The 21,065-nt window shown below is 34.3% G+C and overlaps 2 protein-coding genes and 1 long non-coding RNA gene across 6 annotated transcripts; all 3 read right to left on the bottom strand.

Annotated features, from left to right (window-relative positions):
- Positions 1 to 501: 501 nt before the first annotated feature.
- Positions 502 to 7,646, bottom strand: LOC129312638 (nuclear poly(A) polymerase 1-like). 4 transcript variants are annotated; one of them, XM_054955314.1, is made up of 12 exons: positions 7,353 to 7,646; positions 7,196 to 7,273; positions 6,882 to 6,989; positions 5,977 to 6,039; positions 5,729 to 5,890; positions 5,347 to 5,460; positions 5,194 to 5,256; positions 4,741 to 5,070; positions 3,177 to 3,341; positions 1,644 to 2,594; positions 997 to 1,067; positions 502 to 870 (listed from the first exon to the last, which is right to left on the bottom strand). In XM_054955314.1, exons 1-12 carry the CDS (start codon positions 7,470 to 7,472, stop codon positions 825 to 827), a joined length of 2,271 nt encoding a protein of 756 aa, XP_054811289.1. In that variant the 5' UTR covers positions 7,473 to 7,646; the 3' UTR covers positions 502 to 824. The 4 variants fall into 4 exon arrangements, with proteins under 4 accessions (XP_054811289.1, XP_054811297.1, XP_054811309.1 ...); XM_054955322.1 differs by lacking the exon at positions 6,882 to 6,989 and having other exon boundaries at positions 7,353 to 7,645; XM_054955334.1 differs by having other exon boundaries at positions 5,729 to 5,886; positions 6,882 to 7,273; positions 7,353 to 7,423.
- A 39-nt stretch (positions 7,647 to 7,685) lies between these two features.
- On the bottom strand, positions 7,686 to 8,452 carry LOC129312667 (uncharacterized). The gene is made up of 2 exons (XR_008593653.1): positions 8,121 to 8,452; positions 7,686 to 7,996 (listed from the first exon to the last, which is right to left on the bottom strand). It is a non-coding gene; the product is annotated as an uncharacterized LOC129312667 (long non-coding RNA).
- Positions 8,453 to 8,785: 333 nt separating this feature from the next.
- On the bottom strand, positions 8,786 to 16,601 carry LOC129305276 (2-oxoglutarate and iron-dependent oxygenase domain-containing protein CP2). Its single transcript, XM_054945297.1, has 9 exons — positions 15,990 to 16,601; positions 14,757 to 14,804; positions 13,217 to 13,393; positions 12,930 to 13,080; positions 12,698 to 12,784; positions 11,924 to 12,048; positions 11,162 to 11,280; positions 10,262 to 10,373; positions 8,786 to 9,270 (listed from the first exon to the last, which is right to left on the bottom strand). The coding sequence occupies exons 1-9, from the start codon at positions 16,314 to 16,316 to the stop codon at positions 9,238 to 9,240; spliced, it is 1,179 nt and encodes a 392-aa protein (XP_054801272.1). The 5' UTR covers positions 16,317 to 16,601; the 3' UTR covers positions 8,786 to 9,237.
- Between the last annotated feature and the right edge of the window lie 4,464 nt (positions 16,602 to 21,065).

The raw sequence follows: 21,065 nt of genomic DNA, 5'->3' as shown, positions 1-21,065 counted from the left end.
ATTTTTATCTAATTTTGACTTTATTTTATTAATATATTCAAGTTATCCTAACAAGTTGGGTCAAATTATCAACACTAGAAGTGAGGAAAATGCTTGTAAAAGGAGAGTGAGTGACTGTAGAGAGTGAGGGGAAAGGTTAGGCCAATCACTTGTGAGTGGTGCACAAAAACAATCGAAAATACCTACAACATGTAACACCTTTTTTTTTTGGGAATTGTTAGTACAAAATTCAATCTTACACAAATCAAGTTATGCACAAACCAAGTAATGCAATTCTAGCACGAAACAACAAAAAGTAAATTTAGTGTCATTAAAACCAACTTTCAATTTATAATATCTTGATAAATATTATTGAATGTGTAGTATTTTGGTATAAAAGTTTTTTTTTTTTTTTTACAACATGCTGGTCTATTTGCCCTTTCTTTGTGTACTGAAGTTTGAAACCATTAATTTTTGTAACTTGTTCACTGATCCATTTAGTTTCTTGAATGCACAAGGTAATAATATTTCTATAAATCATAACTCCTATAACCTTCATCCACTGGTCCTTTGATGAAATTCTCCCTAAATAAAATCTTATACAAGTTTTTTATCACATGCAGGCGTCACGACTTTTCCAACATTTCAGATAACATTTCAAGGACATGTTTTTCTCCTGGTGAAAGCCAACATCAATTTCAATTCTATTGTCACAAATAAGTACAAATTTGTGGCTTTTTCAGGTCCTTCAGTTTTACAGCATCGGAGAAACAAATAAGCCATATAAATGATCGCTGCAATTCATTCCCGGTCCAAGCTTATCGGCAGCTAAACTTTACATGCATCTAAGAAGTCTTGTCCGCAGCTTGGGCAAAGGTGGTAAAGTTAAACCTAAAATGGCAAGGGAAGTTTCAGTGGTCAATGAAACAAATATAACAACTATAATATTATTCCACGTCAAGTGCAAATGCATATAGTTATGACAAAAACCCATTTCAACAATAGACTGCTGTTTACCTTATCAGAGACTTCCTTTGTGGCACAGGTTCAGGAGTCCCACTTACTAACGGTGCTGTCAGCTCAGCAGGCTAAGTACAACAAATAAAAAGAGGAAAATTTCAGAAATGCTTCATTTCTTGATGATACACGTGGAAAAGAAACTACACAGTTTTGAGAGAATGGCCGTCAGATGAAACACGATAGGGCAAGGCAATTGCAACAGGAAATTACAACCCTTAGAGATGGAGAATTCCAGTGAAAGCAAAACAAGAGAAACATAATCCAGCAGGTTACAGGAATAAATGCAAATTCCAAACTAAATTGTCATCTCATAGCATATACAAAACAATCGATTTTAATAAGAAAACCTCATGATATAATTATACTTCATTAACACCATATCAAAATTTATCGCTTTTTGTTTGGAGGACATTATGCCATCAAATTCTATAAAGAATATTAAGGATAAGCAGAACAAAACCGTCAAGCATTCAAGCAGCCATTACATAAAACAGGGACTAACTGAAGCTGAGCAATTTTAACAATATCATAGCTTATACTTTGATTTGACACAGGTTTTAAGACAATTGCAACAGATGAGAAGAGAACGATTAACATCCACTGAAAATTCCAATATTTTCAAGCCAAGGAAATAAGAGGTTAACCTCAAGTTCGTCCAAGCCCCCACCAGAGCGTAAATGAGCCGAACGAATCATTTCCTCGCTTGAAATAACTGGTTCAGTTGCCACTATAGCCTTCAAGTTTAAAGAGTCTAAGCTGCTTTTCCTGTCTCCCCCATTCCCCTTCACTTGATTTTTATACTCAATATCATCTTCAAGCTCATCTGGTTCTTCTGAAAAGGCTTGGTGTGCATCATATGGACCAGACATAATCTTCTCAATTGCCAGCTTTTCTGCTTCTTTAGAATTTGACATATCAGAAGCAGCATGTATTGGGTTGACTTGTACATAGCCTCTTCCTGAACCATTAATCTCACTCTTCTCAGACGATATCTCCTCTGGAAAATTCAAATCAGATTTCTCACCATTTTGTCCCTCAATAACATTGGCTTCTGAGTCAGCCTGTTTTATAGAACAAGAACTGGCAGCGCTAATAGTTCTATCATCATGAAGTTCCCTACTGGAAGAAGGTAAAGATGCCACGGATTTGGAAATTCTCAAGTTATCATCCAACTCACTGTCTGCTCGCTTTCTCTTCTTTTCATCATCTGTTTCGCATGCAACTGCCCTACCTTCATGAAATTTTTCCTGACTCTGGCCAGAGACCTTCAATTCTGAACTCTGCTTGCTATCCCAAGTTACTTTAGTTGGGCGGGAAGGGCGAACACCACCAGGAAATACAAAGGTAGGTAAAGTCCTACGCTTCACATGCGATACATGAATTTCCATTCCAGGTTCCCATAAATTGTACACGTTGACAGAGTGCTTAAATTCTTTAACAGTTAACCTTATATCAAATTGTTCACCCTCATTAACTGGAACTCCTTGCTTACGTTGCAGACCCATGAAGTAACTACGGTGGAAAGGTCTGGATTTGTCTGGAAAATCACCAGGATGCGGATGGCACTGAAGCATCCCACATGTGTGCCTCTCAATCTAGTTTTTTTTTTTTTTTTTTTAAGAGACAACCAAAGTAGGTCATGTATGAACAAAGAAATAAAGTTATCTCCACATCCCAATAAATAAATTAAAAAAAAAAGCATGTAAAAAAGAGGTAAGAGAGAATATGATAGGATCTAGAGATGTGCGTGGAACCCACCCTTAAAAGCATGCTGTCAAGGTGGAAGAACCATACACTTTTAAGTGTTATATCAAGCATCCCCTAATACTCTATGTAGGACTTAAAAGTTTCATAGAGCCCGAAAGAGGCAACATCTCTATGGTTACACCCTGCAACACTACACTTGGCCTTCTAACTGGTCAGAATCCTCTGCAAGGAGCCCTCTTTGCATCATTGGTCAACCAGCTATAATACCAAATGATGAAACCTGAGCATGCATGAGGAACCGACCCTAAAAGCATGCTATCAAGGGGGAAGAATCATTCACATTAAGGACCAAAGCAAGCATTTCATATTACTCAATGCAAGACTTAAGCATCCTATACTACCAAATCACTACCAAAATGGTAACATAACAAGAAATAACAAGCATACAAAAGTTACATAAAGTGTTTCACCTTTAGTGTCAACTGACGAAGGCGAGACTCAACCCAACCTTTCCATTTTCTAAGATCATCAGCATTCTCTGCACTAATGTCAATTTGTAGATAATTCTTGTAAGCTTCAAAAAAGGGATAAGGCTCAAAAAGGGTATCCCAATCAGCCTTGGTTGCCTCCATAGCCTACAAATCCCAGAAATATCAAATTTACATAAGTCAAATGTCACATAAGAAGAAATGAAAATACGATTACTAAAGATATTTGCCAGAGTTATTTAAAAATATTGATTACCCCACGAGTAAATCGTTTCTCCATTGATAGTGGAATTCAGTACTTCCTTAACAACTTCAATATAAACAGTACATTTTCATAGAAACTAGAACTATAAGACTACCAACTCAAAGTTTATAAAAGGTTATAATATCCAATGTACAACACAAAGTAAATAACGAAAAAAATAAATAAATAAATAAATAACACTTGTATAGTGATAAATCTCATGATTTCACCTATAAGAGGAGGTTAGAGAAGAAGGGTAGCTTAATGGGGAACGCTATGATTGGTACAGATATTTATTCTTCACAGCCTAGCCATAAGGAACAGTAAGCCATGATTCAGTGATGTGATTAGAAGTCTAATTGGAAGTATGGGCTGTGTTAGGACCACATCGTGAGAATTAGTAGTCTCATGGTGGGTGAAGTGGAGGAGAACTAGCCTCTTGAATGCCAGAGGGTGTGTGAACTGCTGCAAGTGTGTTTGAGTCCTGTTTTTGTTGCTGAATTGTTCTGAAGTGATTATTAAGGGGAGATAGGGTTTTGGTCAGAACTAGTGAGTGTTTTTAATACTGATTCGGTTCTTCTTGATAAATAATATCAAAACCTTAGAATTTTCCCCTCATTTAATTCCACTGCTACATTTCTGTACTTTTCAACTATTTCCTTGATCAGGTCCCTTTATTTGGTGGGTACAAGTGAGATTGGGAAACCTACCCCAAAACCTAGCTATTGATGTGGGAGACCCAACCTACTTTAATTCTCCAATGAGCATTTCATGCTACTCAATGTAGGACTTGGCATCTCATACTACCAAGTCCTTCAATTAGCCCCCCATGGAAAGCCAACATCCCAACAGCTACACTCCATAGTCCATAACTCTTAACTCGGCCTCCTACTAGTTAGAACCTTTCATGGGCAGCCCTCTTCAGAATCGTCACCAAACAGGCTCTAATACTAATTGATGGTTACCTATATGGGAAGGGGGAAGCAGACGCTACCTCAAAAATATAGTAATTCAGAATCTTCCTTCCCAACTTTCTGGGACAGATTTATTACACTAAAGTGCATCAAGTAAGAACAACAAATGCGGTGAACCAAAGAGATATCATAGATGATCAAACAATGGTATTCAATTTCCACGTACGTCTAGCATAATTTTGACAATGTGGGAACACCAACTTTTGGGTCCCCATCATAGGATTGAACCATAGATACAACAAACTTGTACACTGAACAAGAAATTTTGAGCAGAATTATTCAAGGTTTGGCCAAAAAGAGAATCATTTCTCGTGCCATAAGATCATACCTCACATATTTCACTTCCCCTTTGAAATTCCTCTGACATAATGCGCAAAGTACTTGATGACACATTGTAACTGGAGTTCATACAAGGATAAGCAGGGGTAATTATCGGCATTAGATGATATCCATCCTTGGGATATTTTCTAGGATCCCAAACTTGAAGTCCAAGAGATCCTTCTTCAATATTGCAAAGCATTACTGGATTTGGCCAACGCCACTGAGTGTATACCCAGAAAAATCGAGATACTAACATATTAGGGAGGGCATTGGGATAAAGCTGGCATATTCGAGCAACAAGCAATGCCATATTTATCCCACCAAGAAAGCCTGAAACCTGAGAAGAATTTAACAAGAAATCAAATTAGGTACATCAGATAAGAACAAAACTGAATACATTGAACAAGTTCAGGCCACAAAGGAAAAGGCAAGCAAACAATGTGCAGCAGTGTTGCCATACATTTGAATAAACACCTCGGCGCTTTGCCCAAAATCTTACACATCTTAATGCCATTCGAAAAGTCTGCACTTCAAAATAAAAACTTTAATCAACAACAAATAACACAAAAAGATAACAAGAAATATATCTCCACACCAAATCAATAGCCCCTACCTGAATATTTGGAACCAAATGCAAAATTTGATCAGTAACCCGACAACCATTAAGACTGCGAACAGTCTGCTCATCTGCATTTTGTAATATTGAATCCTGTGATACATCTAAATCCTGCACCCCAAAGAATCCAGTATGACCAAGGAGTAAAAATAGATAAATACAACCATCACCAAAAGAAATCAAGTGTGTTGCAATTAGTATGCAACAGAAAATGAGGAAAGGAAGATATATTACCACATTAGGCCACTTTTGAAAGCCTCAGACTTCACAATTTAACTGATACCACTAAATGTCTTAAAAACGCTTTAAGAAGGACCGGAATTTGACGAATAACAACAATTGAGCATAAAGCATAACCATTTTTGCATCAACAACTTACTTCTGGAACAACCCACAATGATAACTTTGCATAAAGGAGGTCTATGGAAAGACCATTGAACTTGAATCCCATCACTGGAACATGTGCATCAGGCACAGGGTGCAATTCTGTTACTTCTGGCATCTCAGATAGCATATTTTGTAGCTCACTAAAAAAATCTTCCTAAGGACAAATCAAATAAAAATTTCAATTGACATAGGATATTAAATAGAAAATTAAATTCTCATTACAAAATGCTTGGCTCATACCTCTCTGCTTGCATATCTAGGGGCCACACAAAGAGCGTCTATATCTGCTCCAGGACCATGCACCTACAAAATATGGGAGGCAAAGTTTAAGAAGGAAAAGTGATGCAATCATGCAAACTTATTCAAGGTAACATATACTAAGTGTTTATAGCTAGTCAACTTTGTGTGTGGTTCAAGCATCAAAATTTCTGCATTAGTTTATTGTGATGGATGCATGTGAAAGAGATTATAGTTTATCAGACAGACTTTCTAATGTGCCCTTGGAAATTTTCAAAAAATCCTTTCTTGGAATCAAATCCTCGAGAGTACTTAGCAATCATTTCAATAAACAATGATCAAACTTAAATGCAAAATGACATGAACTCTTAATAAATTATCATGTCACATCCATTTCTAATGGTAGATAAAAATGGAGACAAACAGGTATCTCTACAAATTATTATTTTCAAAAAAAATGTACAAATACATTCAAATTAATCATAAAGTCCACACGCCATAGATATCCATACAACTACTTAGACAAAACATACCGAATCCATCATATGCACATAATCAACTTCAAACATGAGTTCATGCCACACAACAGCACAAGTTTCAAAAAGTGAAATAACATCTGTTCAGAGCCTTGGATCTCTAAAATATTCTAGAGCCAATGGTTTGGAAAGGGGTTATGCCTCCCTGCATAACTTCGTTTCCTGTTCCAAACTTTGAAAATCATGTGATGTTCTTTAAGATATAAATACAAGTGGCTTGCCATTTGACTATGAAGTACCCATGATCCCTCTGCCTTACTTTGGTCAGACAATCCCAACAAGCATGCGAGGAAATAAAAGAACAGACAAAAATAGATATACATATATTTATATAAGAGTGCCAGAGGGAAAAATTATGAAACAGCTTTGTACCCCTAACCGATAGGAGCCAAAAGTAAAGATTTTGGCATTTGCTTCTTGCACCAGTTGCTCATTGATTCCCTTTGCACGGCTAATGGCTTTAACCCAAATCTTCACAATCTAGTTCATAATACAAAAGCACGAATGGAATAGACAAAATGCATGGGAAGTTCCTCCACATCTCCAAAATGGTCGGAAGAGAAATGCAAAAAAATTCAAAGAAAAAAGTATTCAGCCACTCAGGTAAACTTCACCTCCCGAAATGCCATATATTTTTCTAACTTCTTCACAGAATTAAAAATGATATCGAGAAAATTTAATTCAACCTGGTCTAGCCTGCCAAGCACTTCTTCCCTGCTCACAGCCTCCTCCTGACTCTCATACAGTCCTGCGTCTTGCAAATACTGAACATCCAGAATCCAAAATGAGTATGAAACGCTTACAAAATGTCAAAAAATTAAGAACAGAAAGTGTGAACAGAACCTTCTCAAGTTCACGGGTCTTGATCACATCGTAATCAGTTGGCCCACCCAATGAAATGGGTTCAGTGATACCTAATAGCGGTTGCCCGTTGCTGCGATTACTCAATACGGGACTCCCCATGAATAAATGCAAATAATTTTTATTATAATATATCTTGTGCGTCAATGATAGGGAATTATAAGTTATAGATTGTTTGTCAGTCTTTTTTCCCAGAAAAATAAATTAGATGGACAAGATTTTTTTTTTTTGGGGGGGGGGGGGTTACTAACAATGAGATGATTTTTATTATACAGTATCGGGGGAACGTTCAAAGCTGTGTGATATTATTTGAAATAAATAAAACATGCGGAGTCTTGACCATAGAAAACTATAAGAAACAATTACAGAGGAATCGGGAATCATTTCCTTCCAAATATCACCAAAGGACCCCAAAAAAAAAAAAGTACAAAGCCACTATAGGGGATTTCAATTCGGATAAAACCGTAACCCAAGAAAACTATATAAACACCAAGCAATCATGGATCCCATAAAAAGTTAAGGCACGCGATTAAATCTTGAAAAATCTTTGCCTTCAACAATTCTTGTGGGTGCAGCACGTCAGCCACGGAAGAACCTCAAATCTCCAAGATAGTAGAAATAAGAACCTGGAAGAAGTGATGAGAGAGTTTGAGTTATAAGGGAGAGAAAAACTGTCAAAATGATTGCAGACATAGATAGAGAAACTGAGGGTTTGCTTTTTGGTTCACAGAATGCAGATAATGATCGGACTTTGGATTGCCTCCTCTGCGCCTCTCCTGCTCCGCACCTTCACTGAATCGCTGCATTTGGGAAAAATGAAAAATCTAGTCGACCGTCGACGGTCCAGATTTATTTTTTAATTTTATTTTTTTATATTTATTAAAATAAATTTTTTTTAAATAAATCTAATTAGAGGTTGCTCTGATAATTCCTCATCCTTCAACTAGGAAGGACATCGGGAGAAGGCGGACTTATTTGACCGAGATATGCACATACCAAATGCTCAGGCTGTTCTGCTCTATTAATGGCTTGTTGACTTTTTTTCATATTTTCAAACTCTTTTTCATCGGTGACTTACATTGTAATTGGTCCTTTTTGATGGCATTAATATCATTTGACTTCTCCAAATGTTCACTTCTATCATCATTTAAATTTCGTCATGTAGGGTATTTTTAAATAATAGTAAAGTAATTTGACTGAATATAAAATTTATAACATTTCACACCGCTGTGAACAATATAAAACAGTAATGCGTGAAAAAATCATTTTATTTGACACTCATCTCAATAGACTAATTCGTACTTGCGCCAATCCTTAATCTTTTTTTATGATAAACCCCCAAAACCGATTAAAACTTCAGTCGTTTAATTCATCCAAAAAAAAATAAAAAAATAAACACACCCTGGTCGTTTAAATTTTCTGGCTTGACAAGGTCTCAATCCCTTCGAGTCTCAACTCATTTATTGAAAATAGCAACTTCAAAAGTTGAATATGCTAACAGCTATGCTGTGTAACTACATATATTCTGATAGAACTATGCAGGCTGTAACGTGACACATAATTATGACAATCCAAGGCTTAAACTACTTGCCATTGAATAGTAAGTCTGTGCACAAGGGGCCAAAAAAAAAAAAGAGCATTATATTACGGCACATAGACCTAAAATACAACCTCAAGAGTTTCGGATAGCAAATTTTTAGGAGTGAGAAAATTGGAAGCTTATTTCCAAGAAGCTCTACCATTCCAATGGAAACTATTACAGTCCCCTGGACGACGAAGCTTGAAGAAAACTTTTGAACATCATCAACAGCATCGATTTGCTGTCTGCATTAAGAATACAGCACCATGACTGTCCATTGAACATGGATTATGTGGTGGTCTCTTCTCTCTTGAACAGTTCCTGCAGTTAAATTCCGCAACATCAGCCATGCATTTTCAAGCGGTACAATAAAGATTAAAGAAATAAACTTTGTTCACTCGAAAAAAGAAATAAACTTCAGTCAGAAAGCACTTCCATCAAAAGGCAAGATAGATGACAGATTCTTGAGTACTTCTCAGCAGCAAGTCACTCATTATGTGGCTTCAAAAGATATATAATAAAAATGCCAATCAAACAACATTGCTTAATATAATTTAAAATACATATGTAATGAACAACTTTGTGAAAGCCAGGCAAATTAATCAGGACTTGCAAAATGACACAGCAGACTCTAGCATAAGGTTTCTATCCATCTACTTCAAACACACATCTATTCAACATTTTGCCCTCTTCAGAAAACCAGACCTTAATATCCATGTAATACATTTTATAAAAAGAACTCAATTTTGACTCTTTAGAAATATGAATGCTAATTTACTAAAGCTCAATATCATTTAACCCATTTTCCAAGAGAAAAAAAATCAATTTCAATATCTTGGGTGAATAAATATGCTTAATTACTACCAACTAAAGTTAGTGTGAGTGGTCAAAGCTCTTGTTACTTTAGCAAGTAGTTAAGGGTTCGAATCCCAACCCTTGTGTTTGTAACAACTTAGTTGAGATAAGTCTACCCTTTGCCTTCCATACTTCGGGAAAAATAATCTCTACTGTCAGTGAAGTCTACTATCAAAAAGAAAAAAAATGCTTAATTACTTTTCCAGTACATCCTCTTTTGTTCTTTGGTACAGTGCATGTCTTAGAATATCTAGAAAGAATATTTCATATCGTTCAGCACAAAGCCTCCCTGAATCAGCAGTCGACTAACTCTGACTCAGTGCTCATACGGAAACACTGATAACAGAGTACGATACTTGGAGACTTCATTATCAGTGCACGTACAAGTTATAACTCACTCAAACAATCTGCCTCATGATGCATGAGCTAGAAGAATGAAAATTAGATGAAGATTTACCAATTTTGTAGCGGCAATTGATGAATGCTGCCTTGCCTTCTTCTCACGATTGCACTCACCACACCAGCTGGAGAAATCTTTTTGATACCTTTTCATCTCTCTGAAGACAGAACTGCAAAGAAATAATGCAATGTATTTCATAAATTTGATTCTCTTTCATAAGAAAAATCAAAAAACAATATGGGTTTAAAGTAATTGATCCTCTCAAGAAAGAGATTAGACTCAGAGTGGGGAAATGACATCGCAGATGGATGCTGCAGCAATTGCACAACAGAAATGCAAGACCTTTGCCCTTTCCACCCATAAAAGCTGCAGCCTTAGGGGGTTTTTTTAACAGGTTAAGAACGCAGAAGGAAACTTAAAAATAAACAACACAATTGAGTTTTGCTTTATTTATATCCTTTTGATTGGAATTGGGAACAATCTACATAAACTCATTAGAAGAGGATATAACAAGTGGACCATTCCCCCATTAGTTCTCGAAGGAAGCCACTTTTCAGACACAAAATAATTAAAATTTGAAGAACAAGAATTCAAATCAGAGTTTAAAAAACGAAGGACAAACTCTCAATGTAGGAGATGCTCCCCTCCTGCCCTAAATGTAGGAGTTAGTAGGCGGACTTGTTCCAATCCTGAATGTAAGACCTCAATCTACTGTCTCCGAAATTTATATTTTTTCCCAAACTATCCCTATTAATTGCACTTACTAAAAGGGGGTTTCCATCAATAGGGATAGATACTAACGTAATTACTAAAAAGGGGTATTCTAAGGAAACCAATACACATTTTTACAAGTAATTAACTTGTCTCCTTAATCATTGTAAATTAGTCATCTAACTCCTACATTTAGATCGAAGGGATTACAAAACTAGTAATTGGGGCAAGCAAAGTCAAAAGCACCTTCTGCACCATAGAAGTAGGTTGATCCGATGACCAGACGTAGTAGCTCTAGCACCATGGCGATGCCGACCACGATGAAGCACAGCTCGTCCAGGGACATGAGAGTAGTCAAATATCTCCTGCTTAAATGACTTCATCAAAAAAGTGTGCAACCATATACGAAGTATAACAAGAGATGGTCCAAAAATATCCATAGCACTTATAAACTACTATCCTTAGTGATTCCATCTGAGCAAAATATAAGCCCAAACACAAATAACCGCATAATATATTTTCACTATCAACAAAGATATGCCACTATAGGAAAAAAATCAAATACAGTTAAAACACGTAAAATGAGAAATATTTTACCATTTCAATTCATTATAACATTAGTTGCAAATGTTATGCAACTTGCAGAGACTTCCCAAAACAAAAATTATTTGTATGGTTCTCTAAAGAATTACATGTTCATTTCTCTTGGAGTCAACTCAATGATTACTCAAGACAACGAAAAACAGTAAATCAGTTATGACAACTCAGGCTGCTGCATATCACAAAATATCAAGATCATAGAGATAGATTCTTCTCCTAATCAATACTTGAAGATCACCTGTTCTACAAGTATGAGTAGAACTATGTATGCGTATCCCAAAAATGATGAATCAATATATTAAGTATTTGATCCTCTCAATGCCAATCTTCGTTTATGTAATTATGTTATTCCATCTTTATGAATTGACATACCTCTTTGGCAAAAAAAGAAAAAAAGAATTGACGTACCTCTGACTGGCTCCCTGTATTTACATGCCTATCACATCGCGTTCCTCGAAAAAATAACTCCCCTCCAGAAAATTCCTTACCCAAGCAAACATTCAAGGTTACTTCTGAGTCATCCACATGAAAACCTACAAATGTAAGATTGTATATATATAGACTTCATTACTTCATACATCGTAAACCGAATGGACAAGTTCTAATTCAGGAGATCAGGAGTAACGGAATCCTATATCATTGAAAGATATGTTCACCCAAAATAAATTATGCATGAGCTTTGGAACATATATAGAAATTCCAACACCTAAACAAAAGAAGGATGTAGGAACTGTGATTGTCAACAAGCCCCTTAGCCATAATAAGATAAGGTTATTGCAGGGTTGACATATGAAGATCCTAGCCTTCTTCAGTATACATGCACAGTATAATTGTATTTAGCCAGTGAAATGATCAAACAAATTTTTGCTTTCTTCTTAGGTAATATAGCCTTAGTGAATATGAGGAACATAAAGATGATAAAGCCAGGATGCTTGTAATAAACGGAAGCAGTTTAAGAGGGAGCATTTTATGACACATTCTAAGACATAATGGAATAAGAATTTGTTTAAAAAAAAAAACGTGCCCATTATAGCTAACAATACTAACACAGGCCATAGTGAAGCTGTACTATCATTTGTCAATTGTAGCTAATATTACGAATACAGCCACAACGCTCAGCATCAACAGTTTTCTTTTCAAGTATACAAGTAAAATGAAATGCATCAGGCAGAAAAAAAATACCTGAGTCAACATCTCTTTCTTTACCATATTCAACAACAAATCCATGATGAGAATCTAGGGTTGCTCCACCAACTTCTCCAAAGAAGACTGCAGAATAACCAAACTAATTAATTGAACATGCACCAAGAATGAAAATTTTAATAGAGGATGATAAGCTTCTTCTGGCATATACATACAAAATTAGGGAAATCACCGTGAATTAATGAGTGTAAATTAAAAAAATATCTTTTACCTTTAGATATAGGACGAATAAAACCTTCCATGAGCTTGTCAAGCATCGTTTCAAGGCCAAAATCATCAAGTACAGCACCATATTTATTCATCGTGTTAGGACGCATGATTCGAAATTTTGTTTCATTCACCCACTTCTCAAAATTTTCAATCTAGAAAGACAAAAAGAATTATACATATCCAACTAACATTTACAAGGATATGCATGTGCAAATTTAAAATTAAAAGAGGAATAATACTGCTTAATGCTTATACCACTTCCAAATGATAGTCAAAATGATTAAGTACCTCAGATAACAATAACTCACAGAAGGGAGGCTGTAGCATTTCAAATGTGAAAATGCCTGGAATGGGCTCAGACATTATACTTCTAAAGCTTTGCTCTGTATTATCATTGATTGCTTTCAGAAATGCTGGGACGAAGAACATTGTAGGGTTCAAAGCATACAACTCACAGTGTAAAGGCTGCACAAGTGTCATAGAAAACCAGTAACTCTTGCTTAGAAATAACAGAATACAGGAGATATAGGTAAGATAATCATCATACATCAGCATATCTGAAATCTAAACATAAACCATTTGTTCAAAAAGTCTTCTGCTTCAAATATAGTTATAGTTTTGCTACAGCATCATCATACATGTTTAGAGATAAACCGCATCCAAGGAGATATCAAGCTCTCCTCCCAGGTAAATTGCATAATTCAAACTTTACATGATGATTTCCACAGCAAGGCACGAGAAGAATATTTCATGAGAATTTGCAATGAGCAATAAATCATTGAAACTCCAGTTGCCAAAATAAACGTTAATCTTTACTTTGAGGAAATAAACTTCCTACACTTCAGATGGATACGAATAATACTTCTGTTTTTACCTCATTTATCAAATCTATCAGGAATCAACTGAATGCAGCATATCAAATAAATTTTCATTTATGTATATAATATAAGGACTCTAACAAATTGTACTATTAATAAGTCATGAATAGTAAGCATCATTTGTTAGATTTCATATAATATACGGGGCCAATTTTAGTTGTGAAAATATAGTTATGAATAAAGAACAATGCATGCTCACATAAAATTTTATGTACTAAATAGTTTCACTAGTTAAAACACCATAAGTTTCATATAAAGTTAAAAATTAGCTATATCAAATTTTAAGAAAATGACAAGAATATATTTACACGATCTATATAAGTAGTTATTTATTTCAAGACACATCTTAATTATAAACAGAAAATGCATTTGCTCTTTGCAAGTCTCATATAAAGTTAAAAATTAGTTCGATATAATAATGTGTACCAAATGAAAAACGTCCAAGAAGAGTGCAGTTTCAAAGTAAACGTAGGCTCCTAACTCTTATTCATCAGGGGAGGGGGAGGATGAGGTGGCTAAGAAAGATTTAGGGAGATTTAAAAACAGACTCTAATCATTATATTGTAATAAGTATTTATCAATTTAACCACCACCTGACACTTTGAGTGACGGAAAGAGAGAGATCAACCTCATGTTAAGCCAACATACAAGTTGTGCAAATCTGTTTTGATTTCAGGTTTTTTCCTAACTGATCTATTTTGGATCAGACCTGATTAGAGTTTAGTTAAATTTTAGTATAAGGATTCATTATTAGATATTTAGATTTAGACAACAAGGTTCCTTATGCACATTTGCTTTCAAACTTCAATTACATGATGTTCTCCATATTTTCATCCCATTCTCTCCCGTGATTATTCGTTCAGTTTCTATGCTAAATTAGGGCAAACACATGCAGCCGAGCAAATAAAAAATAATTAAGCTTAAGATAGTATTGTGATCACATGACATACCTGATAATTTGATATTATCTTTTGTCTGTAATCTCTATGCTTCTGAGCCTGGATTTACATGAAACCATCAAAAAAATGAGCCATAAGTGAGATATAATAACCAAAAAACATGAAATAAAATAAACTACATCTTATTACATAAAACACATTCTCAAGAAGTATTCCCACCTTCCAGCCCCCAAGCATAAAGAAAACCTACTATAGCATCACATATGGGAAAAATGTTACTTTGAATTTCATGTTAAGTATAATCTGCTTGCTCTTTCTTCCTATCACTCCACCCTCAAAACTTTTATTACTTTTCTTTCATCTTCTTTATGCATCCAGGAATGGCCAAAAAATTAAAATCATGCTCTGCATATGAAACTTTTACCATGTCCACACCATCAAAATGAGCGCGTATTCTTCAAGTTCCAGAAGAAAAAAAGAACCTCAAGGAAATTTGAGATTTTTACTTCTACTTCTTAAAAGACATATATCATTCACAAATTCCTCAAAACAATGACACAGACACAAATAATTACTCATTTAATTATTTAAACTTCCTTCCATACCTTCATCTACTCCTAACATTTAAAAATTGCAAAGGACACCACAACTAAATTAACGGATACTCTGATGCCAAAAAGTCCTTTTTTTTTTTTTACTTGCTACAGACGGATGACAAACAATGCTTGACTAGAATTATTACCACGTCATGAGTACATAGTTCCAAACCAGACATCAGCTCTAGCACAAACAATATATTGCACTTAGAAAAAGAGTTAATGTGCCATCTTAGAGCAAATTCCGCTCACAAGTTGAGATTAACTTCAAGAAACTTACTTTGGTAAATTGCAAAGCGCCACCTAAATAAAGAAAAGGGGGAAAAAAAGTGACGCAAGGAATAAAAGTGTCTATGAGACACACTTTCATTCTTTTCTCTTAATCTGTCTCTACTAAATAAGCAATTCACTTTAACCGTTTACCTACTTGAGAGAATCAATATTTTTGGACCAGTAAATTCAGAATTGTCGCACAAACTAGTAACACCCACCCGTTTATGCAGTTTTACTACCCTGTGAGTTGAGATGCAAGGCATGAAATTTACCCCCACAAAAAAAAAAAAAAAATTATTCATTTCCCATTCTTGAGTTTCATGCGCGGTTCCAAGCAAGCTAAAAAAGCATGAACGATTTTTGGACTTTAGATGCTAATTCATAGTGGAAGAAAATTTTTGCTCGTGAAACGCACCCTGTTCTGCTCTCCCGGGGGCAGATACCTGAGCAAAATCTCCCGCATGAAGTTTACTTTATCTTCCCGAGGCACACCGAGCATGCTAGGAGGCATATACCTCTCCAGCGAGCTAAAAATCGAAGGACTGAATTCCAACTGCAAACCTTCGTAAATATCTGGCTTGTGGTCCTTGTTCGGATTCAACCGCAGCCTCTGGCTCGAAACTACCGTCGCTGGCCTGCTAGAGTCGCTTGTGAGGACTCCATTTCCACCACCAGAGACAGCATTCCCGGCTGCCGGCGAGCCAGCTTCCCGGCGGTCGGTAGGTCCGCCGTGGAGCGACATTTTAGGGCCCCGAAGTTGTGAATTAACTGCTCTTCATATCACCGACAAAGGTGGACAATTTGAGAGAAAATTGGACTGTTTTTCTCCTGCGCGGGCGAATTTGCTTTCGGTTATATTGTAGCTTAGGGTTTTGCTGAAGCTGGTAGTTCTGTTAGCATCGGCGTAGCTCAGTGTTACACAAATTTTATTTGAATGAACGTAGAAACATGAATTTGCAATCGACGTGCTTTCAGTGAGCGTGATGGTTACGCGCAAACGGCTGATATGCAGCGCAGCAGCGGCACCGAGAGCCCGGGCGACATGTCACATAATAGAGAGAGAGAGTTTTATACATGTCCCATTCAATACGAATAATTACTTTCAGCTCAAACTTCCTGTGGTGGTTCGATGAATTAGAATTTGTTTGAATGTGTCCATGCCAAAATAAAAAAAAAAGTTGTAACATCAAACATTTTACATACTATAATATACAATTAAAGCATCGATAAAAATAAAAATTATAAATATTTGTAATGAATATAAATTTTATTATTATTTTCTATTAGTGATATTTATTTTCTTTGATTTTAATAAAGGAGTTAATTGAAGAAAAAAACAAGTTCTATTTTATTGATTATGAATCCATTGATCAATTGAACTTTTGGGCTGCTAAAGAAGAAGAAGAGACAATTCTAGAGTTTAATGCTAATAATGTCACAAATTTTGAAAGTGTTATCTATTATGCATGATGAAAATATTATAGCTCCATCAATTTTTGAGAGGTCAACGAAGGTTCATATTTACTAAAAAGTCTAATATTATATGAATATATAATTATTTTTATACATAATAATTAGTGTTAATTCTTGTCATATATAATTGAAGAAGAAATGAATATTTTAAAGCCTCCATCCTTGAATGATTATGTTAGTAGTGGTTCTAGTTTTTCTCAATCAACTCCTAATGTTTTAATTCTTTCTCCTAGAAATTTGAAGGAAATTTATGAAGATTTTAGTGTTAATTATTATTAGTTTTAGACTTTTTGATGATGGAAGGATGATTGTAAATATGGTAAATATCATTGTGTTTTTGACCATTGTATTATACTTCTATGTGGTACTATATGAGATTATAAGTCTTGAATAATATATTTTTATTTAAATTATTTTATTTTATTATAATTAGTTTGACTTCAGATTAACCCCAATTGAACTTCTAATCCTTAACCTTGGTCAATTTAATAGATGATTAGGTTTTTGATACCTTGATTAAAATATATTAGTTGATGTCTAAAGGTATGTTCGCAGAGAAAAAAAAGGAAGAAAAGATATTTTTGCATAATATTCCTTTTTTTCAATCATTGTTATTTTTTTTAAAAGCAAAGATATACTCCCTCCGTTTAAAAATGTAATACATTTTTTGAGAAGTTGGATGTTTAAAAATATAAGGCATTTTTAGTCTTTCAAAGTGTAATCATTGTCTTTTTTTAAAAGCATCCCAATTGACAGTGATTTTATATTTATTGTAGGATGTTTAATAGGTATAAATATCAAAAAATAGGGTTAGTTTGATAGTAAGTAACTATTTTATTGAGAATGAAATTCTATTAAAAATGTCTTACATTTTTGGACGGAAGGAGTAAGCTATTTTAAAATTGTTTGATTTATTTTCTTTAATTAACTTGTGAATTTTTTTTAAATACAAGTGTAAATTTATATGAACTCTTACAAATAAATAGACATATTATATAAAGAATTAGATTTTTCTTGTTATTTACAAATCTTATGTTATTAATTTTATTTGGTTGATTTAATTTAGGAGAATTTTAATTAAGAACCATGGATGGGACTTAATTACTAGTGGATTCCAAAAAATTTCAAACTTCAATTCAGTTCAAAAGAATTAAAGTGAAAATAATTTCAACGATGAAAAAATCAAACTACCCTTCACTTGTCATGTATAATTATTAGTTGTAAATTTTTTTATTTTACTTATTAATTTACTAATATAAGTTGTAAATTACATGAATTTACATGTCAATAATTATATAAAACTTGACATAAGTTGTTCAATCACAAAAAAGTAAATCAATTTTTAAATTGCTAACTTTTACAACTGATGTTAGCAAATTAATAAGTAAAGTTAGTAATTTAACAATTGATGTTACTACTTGTCTGACAAATGGACGTAATTTACGACTCATATTGGCAAATTAATAAGTAAAGTAAGAAAATTAATAGCTAATGATTCTACATATTAGAGAGTAAAGGGCCTTTTTCACATGTGAAGACAATAATTTCCTATTACACTTTCATTGTGATAACAATCAATAAAAAATTTCAAGATCAATCATTGCAAGAAGTCGGTCTTTATTTCTCTGGACCAATATACATGGTTAACTAGCTCTATATGGTCGTTTTAAAAGTCCAAAGTATAGGAATTTAATACATGGTAATGTAAGAAAACCAAGTACAAGCACTACTAAGGTCCTGTTTGGTACAGTGGATTTTAGAGCATGGAATTGAAAATAGACATGGAATTAAAAAAAATGTTAGTTTGGTATGCATGAATTTAGCTTCCATGTAAAATTCAATTCCACCAAAATTGGTTGAATTGGATTTCATAAGAAGACTCATGGAAATGATATTGGTTCTATGGAATTGTATCATTAATGAAATTTTAAGACAAATTTGCCCTCTTACCTTTAACAACCCTACCTAAATTTTCAACATCCTCGGCCACCCCATCACCATTTTCATCAGTGCTTGTCTCACACCCAACAGCAATGACACCATCAATGCTGCTCTTCACCAGCACTTGTCTTGCATCGCCTTCAACTCCCCCTCCTTCCCTCTCGATTTTCGATCTAGTGCTTGAAGGCGATGATTTGGTCGATGCTTGATTTGGTTGACACCATGGCTAATCTTATCAAACCCTAGACACTACTAAAAAACTGAAGCTCAGAGACTCAATTTCATCAGCCTTCATATACAAGGAAGACGATGATAATGTCAGAGAGTTGTCAAGCTTAATTGCCTCTTTCCAAAATAGATGACCTCTACCTTTTCTCCATTTTTGATGCTTGAAGGTGACTCTTCTTGTGCCTGCTCCAATTTTGAAGCTCGAAGCTCTAACCTCGACCACCACTCTGACCCTTCCCAGACCGCTCCGTAACCTTCTCAATCTAGATCTGATTTTTAGGTTTAAGGCTTTGAGCAACCAAGTCACAGACCTCCACAAATCTCCTATCCATTCTAGTAATCAAATTCCATGAGGCTCACGCTTTCCACCATAGTAGTGTTTGATTGTTTTTTTGTGGTTATCAATTTTCCTCTAATGGTTACTCGTTTGTCTTTGTTCATCTTCAATTTCATGGTTGGAGCCATTTTCTGAGATGAGGGCATTTTAATCTTTTTATATTTTAAATATTGACATTAAATAAAAGCAATTTCTCAATTCCATATACATAACAAATATATTTTTAAAACTCATATTCATCCCCGTTTTCATATTCATTTCCACTTCTATATCCATTTTCATTTCTATCAAAATCATTTCCAACGTACCAAATAAGGCATAATGTTGTGCATAAACAAAAAGAAATATTTTAGAATATTAAGCCTTTTAACTTTAAATTATAGCCAATGTTCAATAATTTGATAAAGACACGTAAATTGTTTGTTTAAATCAAACATTACTTAGTAGTTCTTGTTATTTGTATTGGCAATAGTAGGTAAAATCATAGTCTAAATTGTGTTTAAGGACACTGTCTTTAAGAGCTATTCTATCACACCAGGGTGATTGCCCGACAGCCCCAAGGATTAAACAGACTCTTCCTACTAAAAGTAGGGATATAAAACCATAAAAATTTATAGAATATACTCAAGTAACTGCAAAATGAATCAATACAATAGAAGAGGAGAGAAAAGCTGAGAGTACCAACACTCTCACTTAACTTATGGCAAGTATTGCTTTTTATAAATAGATCTCATAATGTTAGGCAATAAAATCATCTTAATCACAATAAAAAACAGTTTCACATAACAATGCTATTTAAATTATATGTTTTAAAATAATAAATAGACTTAAATAATAATTAATATGATTACTTTATAATAATTCTTTTTGAAATACTTTAAAAATATTTTATAATATTTAACAATCCCCCATATATTTCAAAATGAAGGAGATTTTTTAAAAAACTATTTTATACAAATAATTTTGTATCTCCACAAAATAGTTTCTAAAATTTTAAAAAATTACCCAGAATCATGTCTAACTTGTGTGCAATTGTATGTAAGAGCTTATTTCTCCTCTAAGCTCATTTATTATCTCAAGTTCACATTGTAGTGTCCATAAACTAAGGCCTTCATTCATTTAAGTAACATGAGACTTGCCTTTTTGACATGATTGCAACAACATCCCTCATACATCAAAAATACCACTATCATCTAAGTTATTCACACGGAAGACAATTACTTCAAATTTGGTGTCTTTTGACTTAAACCAAACCTATACCAATAAAACTTAGTACACAAAAAAGTCAATGCAACTTTGTTATTGAACCAACATATTTGGTCATGTACTAGGGGTCTTATTAGTTAGATTATACCCTCACAATTTTTGTCGTTAACGATGGTTTTGCACATTATCAACCATGAGTTTTCCTAATTTTAACAAATATTTTAGAGATTTTGCCAGGATCTCATAGGAGCGACCTCACTCCGTATTTGTATAGGTGTTTTTATTAAGTGTATCTGTAATGAATAC

Source organism: Prosopis cineraria, unplaced genomic scaffold (genome assembly GCF_029017545.1).
Source record: "Prosopis cineraria cultivar Desert tree isolate PC_DT_omini unplaced genomic scaffold, ASM2901754v1 PC1, whole genome shotgun sequence".
Lineage (NCBI taxonomy): Eukaryota > Viridiplantae > Streptophyta > Magnoliopsida > Fabales > Fabaceae > Prosopis > Prosopis cineraria.
Note: the sequence above shows the minus strand (reverse complement) of the source record. Positions and strands in the feature narration are given on the sequence as shown.

What these genes read in the sequence shown, in the direction of transcription:
- LOC129312638 (XM_054955314.1), bottom strand. Translation starts at nt 7,472, where the DNA reads ATGGGGAGTCCCGTATTGAGTAATCGCAGCAACGGGCAACCGCTATTA. An exon ending in CTAGATATGCAAGCAGAGAG is followed by an intron (nt 5,891 to 5,976) that starts GTATGAGCCAAG and finishes ATTTGTCCTTAG; the next exon opens with GAAGATTTTTTTAGTGAGCT. An exon ending in CATTGTGGGTTGTTCCAGAA is followed by an intron (nt 5,461 to 5,728) that starts GTAAGTTGTTGA and finishes TTTGGGGTGCAG; the next exon opens with GATTTAGATGTATCACAGGA.
- LOC129305276 (XM_054945297.1), bottom strand. Translation starts at nt 16,316, where the DNA reads ATGTCGCTCCACGGCGGACCTACCGACCGCCGGGAAGCTGGCTCGCCG. An exon ending in AGAAAGAGATGTTGACTCAG is followed by an intron (nt 12,049 to 12,697) that starts GTATTTTTTTTC and finishes TTACATTTGTAG; the next exon opens with GTTTTCATGTGGATGACTCA. An exon ending in ATACAGGGAGCCAGTCAGAG is followed by an intron (nt 11,281 to 11,923) that starts GTACGTCAATTC and finishes TCATTTAAGCAG; the next exon opens with GAGATATTTGACTACTCTCA.